This window comes from Phaseolus vulgaris, chromosome 4 (genome assembly GCF_051622355.1).
Source record: "Phaseolus vulgaris cultivar YP4 chromosome 4, ASM5162235v1, whole genome shotgun sequence".
In the NCBI taxonomy this organism is placed as follows: Eukaryota; Viridiplantae; Streptophyta; class Magnoliopsida; order Fabales; family Fabaceae; genus Phaseolus; species Phaseolus vulgaris.
The window spans coordinates 33,381,294-33,395,163 of NC_143501.1; the positions used below are offsets into that span (position 1 = coordinate 33,381,294).

At 34.2% G+C, this 13,870-nt stretch overlaps 2 protein-coding genes across 2 annotated transcripts; both read right to left on the minus strand.

Moving 5' to 3' along the window:
* Positions 1-7,565: 7,565 nt before the first annotated feature.
* On the minus strand, positions 7,566-10,674 carry LOC137838709 (receptor-like protein EIX2). The gene has a single exon (XM_090301084.1). It carries the CDS (start codon positions 9,550-9,552, stop codon positions 8,149-8,151), a length of 1,404 nt encoding a protein of 467 aa, XP_090157210.1. The 5' UTR covers positions 9,553-10,674; the 3' UTR covers positions 7,566-8,148.
* On the minus strand, positions 9,841-11,062 carry LOC150028018 (receptor-like protein EIX2). Its single transcript, XM_090301009.1, has 2 exons — positions 10,756-11,062; positions 9,841-10,346 (listed from the first exon to the last, which is right to left on the minus strand). The coding sequence occupies exons 1-2, from the start codon at positions 11,060-11,062 to the stop codon at positions 9,841-9,843; spliced, it is 813 nt and encodes a 270-aa protein (XP_090157135.1).
* Between the last annotated feature and the right edge of the window lie 2,808 nt (positions 11,063-13,870).

Here is a 13,870-nt window from a genome sequence, read left to right on the forward strand (position 1 = left end):
TGTATCCGAAACTCGCCGGCTTTCCCGTGCGGGCTCCACGCCAGGGGGCGGCGTTGTGGTTATGTGGCATACAGATCTCTTGTTCTTGAGGCTGTTTTCATAGCACTTCTTCGCCTCCTTTTAGGCAAAACAGATAGTGATGATCAACCCTTCCATAGACGGTAGCTTGACCTTCATGTGCCTTGTTGAAGGCACAACTCCTGTCCTGTTGAGCGTTGGCCTTCCCAACAGTATGTTGTATGCCGACGGAGCGTTCACGACAAGGTACCTGATCTTCTCTATTCGTGAGGCCAAACCATCTGTGAACGTCGTCCTTAACTCAATATACCCCCTGATCTCCACTTGATCACCGGCAAAACCGTACAAGAAGCCCCCATATGGCCTCAGTTGATCGGGGGATAGTTGTAACTTTTCAAAAGTCGGCCAAAACATCACATCTGCCGAGCTTCCTTGGTCGACCAGCACTCGGTGAACAGTCCTTCCCGCCGTGACCAGCGAGATCACAATAGGGTCGTTGTCGTGAGGCACAACGTCCTTAAGGTCTCCTTTAGTGAATGTGATGTCCACGTTGGGCGAGTGATCCTCAAAAGCTTCCACCGACATCACCGACCTCGCGTACTTCTTGCGCTGCGATGCAGTACACCCTCCACCTGAGAATCCGTCAGCTATGGTGTGGATCTCACCGTGAATGGGCACCTCGTGCTGCTGTCCTTCATTGCCCACCGATTGGGAACCTGCTGATTGGCCCGCTTGCTTCTCCAGCAAGTAATCTTTCAAGAATCCACACTTGACCAACTCGGCAAGCTGGTGTCCCAAAGCCAAACACGGGTTGATAGAGTGGCCAAAGCTCTTGTGGAACTCGCACCACGCGTCTGGTTTTGGTCCCAAAACCTTTTTCGTCGTCTTCTCAGGCACCTTGAGCCTGGCAGCGATGTTCGGGATGGCGATCAGATCGGCCAACCCCATCACGAACTCATACCTTGGAGGGCGGTTAGTCTCTCTAGGCCCCCCCGGCCCCTTCCCCTTATTCTTCTTAGGGTCATAAGGATGACGCATCCTTTGGTCCCTCTTCCCCGCCGCCGTCTCCATTACCCTCTACGGTTGGACCCTTGCCTGGGCGCGCGGCTTAGCTAGGGCCACGTTTCCCCTTTTTTCGGAGACTTCGCTCTCAGCGGCGATGTGAGCCACGGCACGTCGCCGGATTTCGGCGAATGTGGCGAGGTGACTCCTGATAAGCGACTCACTAAAGGGCCCAGGTAACACACCCTTTTTGAAGGCGTGTACAAACATTTCTTCATCTTTTCCTGGCAAGCGGACTATCTGAGCTCCGAATCTGTTCAGGAAATCCTTCAGTGACTCCCCTTGGTACTGCCTCACGTCGAACAGGTCATAAGACACCAACGGTGGTGCCTTGTTTACTATATACTGCTCAACAAACATCTTGGAAAACTGCTGAAACGTGGTAATGTGACCAGTAGGCAAACTGACGAACCAGTCCAACGTTGTTCCACTAAGAGTGCTCATGAACACCTTACAGTAGACCGCGTCCGACCCCCCCCCCCCCCCCCCCCCCCCCCCCCCCCCCCCCCGAGAGCATCATCTGGGTGTGAAACGCCGTGAGATGAGCCTCAGGGTCCTCCACCCCGGTGAAAGACGCCTTTACCGCCACCGTATTTGCAGGGACCACTGAGTCCATGATCTCCTGAGAAAATGGCATGGGAAAGCTGCGCAGTGCGGATGGGGGCGCAGATCTGTCCCCGACCGCGCGCTCCTCCCGCTCTTGAAGAGCTTTACGCAGCTCTTCGTTGACCCTGTTGAGCTCTTCATTCCTAGCTTGTGAGGCCACCAGCGCCTCGTGCATTCTTTCTTGCTCAGAACATGCAGCTACGTTCTCCTGCAACGTCCTCATCATATCCATCACCAGCGTCATAGACACAGCATCCTCATCTGTTGACGACGCGACTGAACTGGATCGCGTTGTCCTCATCCTTCCTCAGCAAACTCAGCAACTCAAAGAAACTCCAAATGAACAGTGAGAACTTCGAAAACCGCCTGCGACAGCAAGCAGTTGGACAGAAAACACCAAAACTTCAGCAAACTCGAACTGTGGTTGGGAATCACCTTTTATACGGCCCCACGGTGGGCGCCAGATGATCCTGCCGGTTGACCTAGCGCAAGAGCGTTGCCTCGTCACGATCTTCCTCACCAGCTTGACACCACGTGCCCTTCAAGTCCACACCACAGATAGCCTCTCTGAGAACCTGAAAACACAAGGTGGCGCCTCTGCGACCGGTGGCGCTCCGACGCTCAAGTCAGTAACAAGAACACCCAAAAGCTGAGAGAAAAATATACTTTGTAGAACCGTACTAAAGTGCACACAACCCTAGCAATGAGTCGTAATGAAAAACGTACCTCTGCAAATTCTGTTAAGTTTACCTTTATAGCTAGGTTTTCTCTCTCTCCAGGCAATTACGCTTTGGACGCGTGGCTCGCATTCAACCCTGCACGTGTCACCATCTGGGCTGGGGTAGCAGGTAGTACCCAGCCCTACACGTGTCATCATCTGAGCCAGGGTAATTCGAGCGTCATTTCTATATCACATCCAACCCTACACGTGTCATCATCTGGGTTGGGGCAACAGGTAGCATTCATCCCTACACGTGTCGTCATCTGGGTTCGGGTAACGTGAGCGTTATTTCTGTGTAGTAATCAGTCACGCGGCTAAGTCTCCTACTCAAGGAGTAAACTAGCACGTAATATGCTCTGGAACACCACATGGCAAGGCGAGCATCAAATGCAACAAAGCGCACCATCTCTGTGATATCGCTTGTCGCAAGTGGCACCTTCCTTATTGCTACGCCATGCATGCTCTAACTGAGGAAACCTTGCCACCAGCGAATGTCCATTCTGGGAATCCTGTCGCTGATGGGCAAGCTGTTCCCTTCAACCCACTCGGCCTTTACGCCCCATGCTGGCGCAACAATCATCTTACTGAACTTACACGCTTGAACTTACTCTCCTGAGTCCCCAACAACATTAACTAAGTTTACTGGGAGATCCAGCGATGTCCGCCTTGTGGCGATGTCAGACCACCTGATCTTCCATTTCCTACTTTGTCGATGATACACAAATCCGGCGACAACCGACTATGTTTACTATAGAACGCCAGTTCCACGAATCGACGACTATGCTCACTTATGACTATTCATCTTTCTCTTGTCCACGTGTTCTGCTGAGCATGCCCCACATAGTCACGTGCTAGACACGTCATCACACCTGATGACCTGGTCGGTACACTTTCATCTTTATTCATAACAATTAATTTGACTCGAACACAAACAAGATTTCAAGAAAAACAACTTTGTCAAACATCTTATTAGAAACTTTTAACTAAGTCTTGAGGCTAGACTTAAACAAAAATCTACACGCAGGAGAAACAAAATAAACCCACTACCCTCATGTTATCCTAAGGATGAACTGCTCTGATACCATTAAATGTAACACCCCGAAAAATAACATCTAACTATTACAATACAAGTTCTACATATTTCTTGACAAGCATAAAGTTTTTCAAAACATTCCTAATACATTATTAGGACATATAGAAATACAAATATTTACAATATAAGTTTCAAAATCAACACCCTAAAGCTCTTCAAATCCTCAAACACCTGTAAGATCGTCTGCTCGTGTACGTAGTACAATCATCGCAGTTCAAACACAACAGGAAAAGCAAGGGTAAGCTAGTGAAAATAAAATTTTATAATATACACAATTAAATCAAAAGAGAAAACCAAGTTACATGATCAATTTCTCAAATTATTCAATCTTCTTCAAATCTCAACAATAAAACAATCACATAAATCTCACATGGATCTACACATTCAGAATATTCAACAAACAACGTCTTCCGGAAGACCCGTATTAAGTAAGTCCTACCAGAGACTAACACCTGATCCAAAGATTACCAGCGAATCCAACAGAAAGGATCAAGGTAAGTTCAATACAACCCAAGTCGTGCATCTCATATGTCACGGTGTGCATGAACTCCCCCATCAGCTTCTCACCACCTGATATCTTAGTATATGTGACTTAGATCATTAGTGAAGCTCGGAGATCTCTGTTACCACATAGGCATCAATACTTAATACACAACAAACATCAGTCCATACATTATCCCAAATGTATGAATTCAATTCCATACCATTCTGTCATACAATATCATTCAAAAAGTGATCCACAATATTCAAAAGTCTATTTGACATAAAAAAAATAACACTTTAATACTAAATCATCAAAACCTAATATTTCCACGAATTTAAATAATATATAAACAAACAACCCAATATATATAAACACACAACATCCCTGCAAGAGAAATGGAATATTGGGACCACTTCCCTTCCACATCCAAATCTTCTAGCCTAGGGTTCTATTAAAAATTAAATTTAGCTTCCCTTACCTCAATTGCTTGCTTTCCAAGCAACTTTTAGAATTTTATTCCCCACAATCTGGATAAACTTCAAGATTTACGGGCCTAATGCAAATTATCCAAACATAACAAAAATTCAGTATATAATAAAATAAATTGAGAGGATTAAACTTCTCAACTGACCCCACCAAGGTGGTCCGATCAGATTCTAAAATAGATGAAGATTGGGAGAGAAAATTAAGAGAGAGGGAGATAAGAGAATATGGAGAGAGAGAGAGAGAAATGGAGATAAGGAAGAAAAAATGTGTGTAGGTTTTTTTCAGTTTTTTTTTTTAAATGACGTTACACTAATATCGTCGGACAAAATGACGCAAAACCCATGCAAAATGACATTCAACGCAAAACGGACGCACTTATGGATTTAATTTTATTTAAAAAAAATCCAATTTGCGTCTGCCGCGGCCCACGCATATGCGTCGGCCACGACCCACGCATGTTTATATTTTAGAATTTTAAAATTATTTATTTAAATTTATTTAATGTATAAAATTATAAGAAATATTTTAATATTTAATTCTTTATTGTATCTATTTTAAAATTATTTCTTTAATATTATAATAAATTATTTAATTTATAAATTTGTAATATAAATTATTTAAATTAAATTTATTAAATTAATTAAGTGTTTGATTTAAAATTAATTGAGTAAAAGAAAAAATGTATTTAAATTATTTAAATGTTATATAAAATATTTTATTATTTTAAAGATCATTTATTTTAAATTTACTTGATTTTATATATTGTAATATATAAATTAAACAATATAGATTATTATTTGTTATATATTTTAAAATAACTTTTTGTTCTATAAATGAAATGAATTATTTTTGTTGTATAAATTGAATTTAATTGTTTTGTATAAATTAAATATTTTTTTTATAAATTATATACAATTGTTTATACATTAAATTTATTTATTTGTTGTATAAATTTTAAAAAAATGAATTAAATTTTTGAAAGTTTTAATATAATTTTTATTAAATTATATTTAAGCTAAAGAAAATTTTCATGTTTACCACATTAATAATATTAATAATAAGTATAATAAAAATTATAATATGACAAAAGAACTTATTTGATGTAATGGTTAAAGTCTTGTCCCAGCAGTTTGTCTAATATTAATAATAATTATTATATATAATTGTAGATAATAATAAGAAATAAATAAAAAAATGAAAATAATAATTAAAAAATTAAAAATAAAATCTGTTGCATTATATACAAAAATTTATTTTTTCATCCTTTATCCTTTATGTCGCCGTATATGCGTCCACTTGTGGGTCGCACACTAAATTCTTGATTTCTTGTAATGTTGGTTGGTTTGTTTACTGGGAATGTTGTTTTTATATGTATGAGTTCAATTTACTGGGAATGTATGTTTATATATATATTTTTATGGAATTTACCTACTATGACACATGATTGATGAGCTAGAGGTGTTAGGTCTATATGGGATGTGAAGGTTTTGTGTAATGCTTATTGAGTGAGTTTTAATAATAATTTTTTTTACATAAATATCTTACTTTATTAAAAAAATCAGATTTTGGATTATTAAAAAAGAAACAAATTAATCTATTCAAATAAATGTAAATAATAATTCTTTTAGCATACTATATTAATTATTTATTACCTTATTTATATTGTAAGTATGCTAACCTATATAAGGATTGTCTGAAAGTTTTTTAATGCAATTTTTTTATGTATCAACTTTCTAAGATTTAATATTTTACTAATCTAACTCAATTGAAAGGTAAATAAAAAGTAAGTAAAATATTCTTATCATCATTTTAAATAATTCTACCATAATTTCAACCCATGACTCTTGATGTAATGTTATATATATTGCTTGATTGGTGATTTATGATAGACTTAAGAGCAGCTCAAGTGAGACTCTCTTATAGAATTGTCCTTAACCAATATATATAGAGATTTGTTGAAATTTAGTTTAGTATCATCTTATTGTCTTGGTGTATAAGATTGTTTAATGGTGCAAGTGTATCTACTCTACATGGGTTGTCTAGTGAAAACATGTATTCATCTAAAGTGCGTTTGATAGTAGAGTTTAGTCTAGTTTCTTATGATGAATTGTGGCTTGAAAACTTGTATAGTGGAAGAGCATCTTATATAACCAGTTGTGTATATTGTTATATACAAATTGCAATATGTTTTTTTTTCTTATGTTAAACATGGTATTCATGTTCCATATGGTGATGGTGAGAGTGACAATAGTACGGACTTTCAATATATAATTTTAATTCACACGTAAAAATTAGTTGAATAAAATTAAGTATTTTCATTGTATAATTTAATTTACTAGTAAACAATAGCAAATATTTCAAATTTGAATCCCATAATATTGAATGACAATCACTGAAGTTTTTTTATTTATTTTAAAATTCTTATTCATTCTCGATAAAAAAAAAATTAAAATTCTTATTTTGAATGTAAAATAACATTAACAATATTTATATACAGTGGTATGGTAAGAGGTTAGGCGAAAATGTCATTCTGCATGTATATGCAATTCCTGTATATGAAATAGTTATTAATATGAGACTCAATGATGCTAATCATGCAATAGAAACCAATTTTTAAAAATCAAAATAATTAATTGTAATAGTAACTAAATTAGAGATATTTTAGAAATTAAAAAAAATAAATTATTTCTAAATTAGTTTCTATTATTGTTAAATAGTTTCTAAATTGATATCTAATTAACAACCAAGGTTTTAACCACCAATTATTTAGTTTCTAAATTTGGTAGCAAAACCTTGGTTGCTAATTAGATACCAATTTAGAAACTAAATTATCTCTAATTTAGTTACTTTATAACTAATTATTTTGGTATTTAAAAATTAGTTTCTATTTCATGATTTTTTTGTAGTGTGTACAAACTATTGGGATATCTCAAATTTTGCTTACATATACAAATTTGGATAGGCTGTCCGAATGTAGCAAACTACTAGCAAACCTCATTTTCAAGATGAAATGCAAAAAGCTTCACATTTTAGAAATCATACTCTTGGTTTAAAAATACAATTGCAAATAGATACACACTATCAAATCATTAAGCTTCATCAAACAGTGATTTTGTAATTCATTACTCTAAAGTAGAATTTGTCATATCTTACATTACAAACTTCAACCCTTCAAGTCTTGCACTCCCAGCAGCAATATATAAAGCTTTCATCTCATAATGGAGTCTTGAAGCAAATAGATATAAACTGCAAATTTTGTTCTAAAAATCATAAGACAGAGCTAGTAATGATGGAAAAAAATTCTCAAAAGAGAGCACACTATCTATAATTTCTTTAACCAACAAAAACATCCATTTCTTGGATAAGGGACTACCATTAGTAAATTCATGGATAGGAGAATAGGATATAATCAATGTTTAATTAAATTGATGAAAACCATTATGTAGCTGAGAGAGAGACATATACTAATGGAAGTACTTTTGAATCTACTATTAGCAAGGTTAAAGGACTTAATAAGTAAATTCTACCAATTACATTCATGCAAGCCAACATGTACGTTTGATTTTAGAAAGGCATTCTCCATTTCAATATTAAAACTAGTTACTGACATAGTTAACTGAAGAAGAGAAAAAAATACTATGAAATTCAAAGAAAGAAGTTATTAGAATTATGTCCCTGCTAGTCTTTGAGCCAACTTTGGCACTTTGCTATGTTCAGTTCAACCATTACAAGTAGATAGTCTATCAGTCTGTTCAAGAATATCATGTAAGCAATTCTCCACGGTTGCCAAAGTAGTAATGGCCCAAATACGCCCAAAAAACCTGTGAAGAATCCTAGACCCAAGCTCATGTATAATGCTTCATAGAAAACAGAATCTTCTCCATGGACTGCTGCTTCTTGAGTCTTTACTGATATCTGATCTCCAAAACAACTCTTGTTAAGTTGTTTACCACAAAGATCAATATTTCCTTCAAAACTAGAGGCATCAAATGTATCCAAGTGTCTTCCCAATGGGATTCTTCCAGAAAGTGAGTTTTGTGACAAGTCTAAATTTTGGAGAAAATCCATTTGAGAAATAGAAGAAGGAATTCTCCCATAGAATTGATTTCTTGATATGTCAAGGGATTCAAGTGAACGTAAATTTCCAATCTCGGAAGGAATTTCTCCACTCAAATTGTTTCTTGATAAATTCAAAGAAACTAACCCCAACATATATGTAATAGCTTTTGGCATTTTACCTGTTAAATTGTTACACGAGAGATCAATGCTATGAAGAATCAATTCGGGATTTGTGAAGCTCCGTTCCACTCCTTTCCACATCCATGTTATATGAAGTGTATAATAACTATAACCAGAAATACTGTAAATTTCAAAGTAAGTTCTATTGTACCAATGCACACGACTCTCAGTTTCAGTTCTGTTGATGCTGTTTTGAGACAATGCAGTAAAATTGTTTAAGCAAGTTGGAATTCTTCCTGATAAGTTATTCCTTGAAAGATCAAACAATTGAACACGCTTCAAATAACATAGATGAAGGGGAAGATTTCCAGAGAAGTGATTCCCTCGAATGATCAAGATTATCAATTGCTCCATGCTTTCTCCAACCCATGATGGTATTGAACCAGACAACATATTCTCGCTCACATCCATCATAATTAGATTGTTGCAATTCTTCAAAGAGGAAGGCAATTCACCCATTAAACTATTGTTTCGTAAAACCAAAGCTTCCAATTTCATAAGGGTTCCTATGGAGATAGGAATCTTTCCGGAGAATTGATTGCTGGTTAAATCAAGAAACAATAATCGGTCTACAGATTTCCAACAATCTGGAAGTTTCCCCTTTATTTGATTATCTGATAAATCTAGAGTGGCCAAGTTTGCAGCTGTGACGTTTCCACATAAGAATGAAAATAAATCTGAAAAGTTATTTGAAGAGAGTAACAGTTCGGAAGCTTGTAGCAAAAATAATGGAACTTTTCCCTCAAAGTTATTTGAATTTAAATTTATAGATGGTCTGTAGGAAAGCTTCAATTGCATATTAGGAATTGAACCAATGAGATTATTGTGAGCCATATTCAACATGTATATATTCTGCAACTTGTTCCAAAACCATTCTGGCACGGAATCATTAATGCCACCATCAGATATATCCAGAAAGATTAACGAACTTTGAGTCTGGAGCCAACTAGGAAAACTCGGTCCTAGTTGGCAAGATGCAAGATGCAAGTAACTTAATTGAAAAGGAGGAACCCAACTACTGTCAAATTTTAGAGACAACGAGTTGAGTGACAAAGATAAGTGATATAATTTAGAAAAATTAGAAAGATGAGATTCAGTGGCATCACCCTTTAAAGAATTTCCTTCCAACAATCAAATCTCCAGCTCAGATAGCAGTCTGATGCTCTCAGGTATCTGACCAGTAATTTGGTTATAAGATAGCCCCAATCCCCAAAATATATGTCTGCTGCACCATGAAGAATTTTGAAGGAAGTTCGGAAATTCGCCGTTAAACTTGTTATTTGAGAGGTCTAATCTCTGTAATTTGCACATGCTTCCAAAGAAAGACGGAACATTGCCTTGTAGTCTGTTATCCGAGAGATAAAGATATTGAAGAGAGTTCATCGCTTTCCCAAATTCATCTGGAATGGGACCTTCCAAGAAATTATAATCAAGGCGAAGGGTACGAAGATTGGTAGTGAAATTTGAAAGCCAGTGAAATACAGAACATGATCTTAACAAGTTATCGGAGAGAACAAGGTGGAGAAGAGAGGACAAAGAATTCATGGTGGAAGTAGATGAAACATTGAAACTTCCATCTATAAGACTGTTGTTTTGTAGACGAAGCTCTTGCAATTTGGAGATGAAACTAAAATTACCTAGAAAGATTGATGACGCTAGATTACAATAAGAGAGGTCAAGGATCTTAAGAGATGGAAAAAATGGACAGAGAAGATGACGAAGAAATATTATTACGAGGAAGATAAAACTCTTGAAGATGAAGACTAAAGTTAAACAAGAGTTGAAATGTTGACGAGGTCAACATATTAGAAGAGAGATCCAGGATGGTAAGAGAAATGGAATTGTTGGAAGAACGAGAATGAAACAAAGATTGAATATCATTATCTAAAAGATTACAATCAACTAGCCTCAGCTCTGTTAAGTTTGGAATAATCTTACTAATAGTTTGTAGCCACTGGTAAAGAGGAGACGAGGTTGTCTTCTATCCACTGAGATCTAGATGTTGAATATATTGCAAGTTAATCAATGAAGTGACATTGATTGCACCTCTCAAATACTGTGCATGGTAACCGTTTCCATGAAGATCAAGCAGTTGTACATGACCAGTTTCATTGTTGCAGTGAATGTGTTTCCATTTGCAGCAATCTGTATTGTTGTGATGGTTGGTCCAAGTTGACAGCATGCCAAACTCATCAATGAGGCCTTGTTTGAAGTTGAGGAGTGCTTGCCTCTCCCTCTCTATGCACTTGAGTTCACTACTTTTACTTGAGTTGTTGAATGTCACTGAAATTCCTGAGGTAAGCAAAGAAAGCAGCAGAAGAACACAAAATGTTTGGAGAACACAATAACTCATTATAATAGTTTTTGTGATATCAAATAATCTGAACAAAGAGGAGAGTAAACAAGAAAGTATAGTGCGAGGGAGAAACTTATGATTCAGTGATGTTTAGAAAAAACTCCAAGGCTTTATTTATATTCTCAAAAGTCGATTTCATAAAATTAAAAATGATAACAAATAAGACATAATTCATAGATATGAAAACTGTTATTTTAATATGCAATGTAGACTGCTTCCAACTTACTTTTATAATACTTTAACATAGTTTTTTATATTAAATTAGATCCATATACACACTACATACAATAAATATTTATTTTTTATATACCTAAAATTTGCAATAAACAAATATTTATCATTAGTATTGATTTACAACAAACAATCTAAATTGTCATAAAAAATTATTTGAAATAGTTGACTTTTTAAAAAAATATTAAAATTAAATTTAGAAATAGAAGAATGTAGTTTGATAGAGTGGTGATTAAACATATCAAATAAAGAGAAAGATAAAAAGAAGAGTAGTTTAATATTATATAATTTAGTATTTTATTATCACATATTTTGAAATTTCAATTTATTTAAAACAAACAAAAAATTTAATTAAACTGAATTTAATTTAATTTCAACAATATATATTTATTAATGTATTCACTAAAAAATAATTAAATAAAAAGTAATTTTAGAATTAAAAGACAAAATAATTAGTTACTATTTGACTAAATTAGATATCATCTTATATACTAAACAAATTATTCATATCTAAAGTATTTTTCATTATTAATAAAAATTTATAAAATAGTTTATTAATTATCTAATCCTTATCTACTAATATTTTAACTACTTATTACTTCATAATATAAATTAGTTTTTATTAATCTTTTAGAAATTAATTTGTATAAAATATTAGTACTTAAAACCTTGTAACTAATTTAGATATACATTTATAATTTTTATTAATAATAAAAACACTTTAGATACGAATAATTTTATAGTCTTTAAAATAAGTTCCGTATGTTGTGATGGTTTGGGCGACCTGTTATTAGGTGCTGTTAGGATGTGCTAAGCATGTTTGTTTATGGATATCAAATCACTCTGATGGAAGGTGCGACGAACCAAGGAAGCTGAAGCCTACGTTCATCTGGGTTTTGGCATGCTGTCTGGCGGGGTTAAATGAAGTTGAGTTATTCAGGAAATAGATTTAGGATGAAGGAGGTACGTCTGTATCTGGATCGTGTTTTGCTTTAGCCAAAACAATCTCAAACATCACAGGTGTCTTGAGGTGTAACAGATGCATCAAATGGCGAACTCTGCTTCTCAAGGTCAGCACCACTGTATAGTAGTTATGAAGCAAGAAAATCTGGGCGTGGCCACAGCTGTGACTGGGACTACCGTGGGTTTTTGATCCTAATCAAGTTGTTAATGGCTTTGTCTTGTTGTAAAGGGGTGGGAGGGAGTTTCTCTCCTCTTTTTTTCACAATCTGTTTTTTGTTGGTGTATGTGCTAATCAATTTTTTTGGTTTGGGAAGCCTTTATAGTTTATGGTTTCTAATGGTAAGTGATCCTTAACTCTGCTTTGTATTGCTGTTTGTTTAAATTATGAAGGTCTTCTGTATAAGGGTTGAGACACCCCTTAAGTGTATCTTTTTATTCTATTAATTTATTGCTGATAAAAAAAAATAGTCTTTAAAATAATATTTAATTTAGTTAATATATTAATTAATTATTTTGATTTTTAAATTTAATTATTATTTAATATTTTTTTATAGTGATCAATATGTGAATTAACAAATGTATAAAAAAAAAAGAACAGAATATCATATGTATGTATCTATTGTTCTTGACATGGATGTTTATTCTTAGTTTTCTAACTTTAACTTAGTTTGAAAAGTAAATAAAAAACTGTGGAGATCAACCGCATAAAAATAATCAGTTCAAAGCATTGAATTATAATTTTACAAAAAAAGAAGAAGAATATAACAAGAAAAAAAGGTGAAATTAATATTAAGAATGTTGGATCTTAACTATTAATATAAGAGTATCACTCTCCAAAACTGTTGGATCTTAACTATTAATATAAGAGTATCACTCTCCAAAACTGTTGGATCTTAACTATTAATATAAGAGTAAATGTGACACCTTTAGCAAGTGGCCAAAATATTTTGACCAATTAATAATTTTTTTAATGTTTATATAATTTGATAGATTGTTTTTATGATTGATTTATAACACAAAATATATTAAATATCTATTTTTTATTTTCTATAAAATATCTATTCACTCAAAAGAAAACTACACTAAACTCAATTTCATGTAAGTTTAAGATCACACACAGAAATATATAAAAAAAAAGAAATAGATGATCATATGTACATGACATGGATGTTTAGTCTTTTCTCAATTTTCTAACTTACTTTACAAGGTAGAAAATTATGGAAACCAATAACATCAGAAATAAATAAATTAATTAATTAAGTTCACTTAAAAAAAAAGAGAAAATGTTATTAAAATTGTATACTAATGAGAATCAGAGTCTCATTTTCTAAATTTTGAATTCTAATTTATCATATAAGAGTAAACATGACGCACTTAGTATGTGTCCAGAGCATCCATTAAATAAAATTGTTCTTTTAATATATATATATATATATATATATTACACCGTTTGACAGTTTTTATCTCAATTTATTTATTTCATAAAAAATATATGAAATACTTATTTATTTATTTATTGGTGATGAAAAAAAATCTTATTTAAAACAGCTAAGAATTCAATTAAACTCGATTTTTAATTACACATTTATGAAACAAAAAAATATCGTGTCA

Coding starts and splice junctions, on each gene's coding strand:
- LOC150028018 (XM_090301009.1), bottom strand. CDS start 11,062: ATGAGTTATTGTGTTCTCCAAACATTTTGTGTTCTTCTGCTGCTTTCT. Junction 10,347..10,755: donor CCATGCACAGTATTTGAGAG/GTGCAATCAATG, acceptor CAATCTTTCTAG/GTAATTTTAGTTTCATCTCC.
- LOC137838709 (XM_090301084.1), bottom strand. CDS start 9,552: ATGTTGAATATGGCTCACAATAATCTCATTGGTTCAATTCCTAATATG.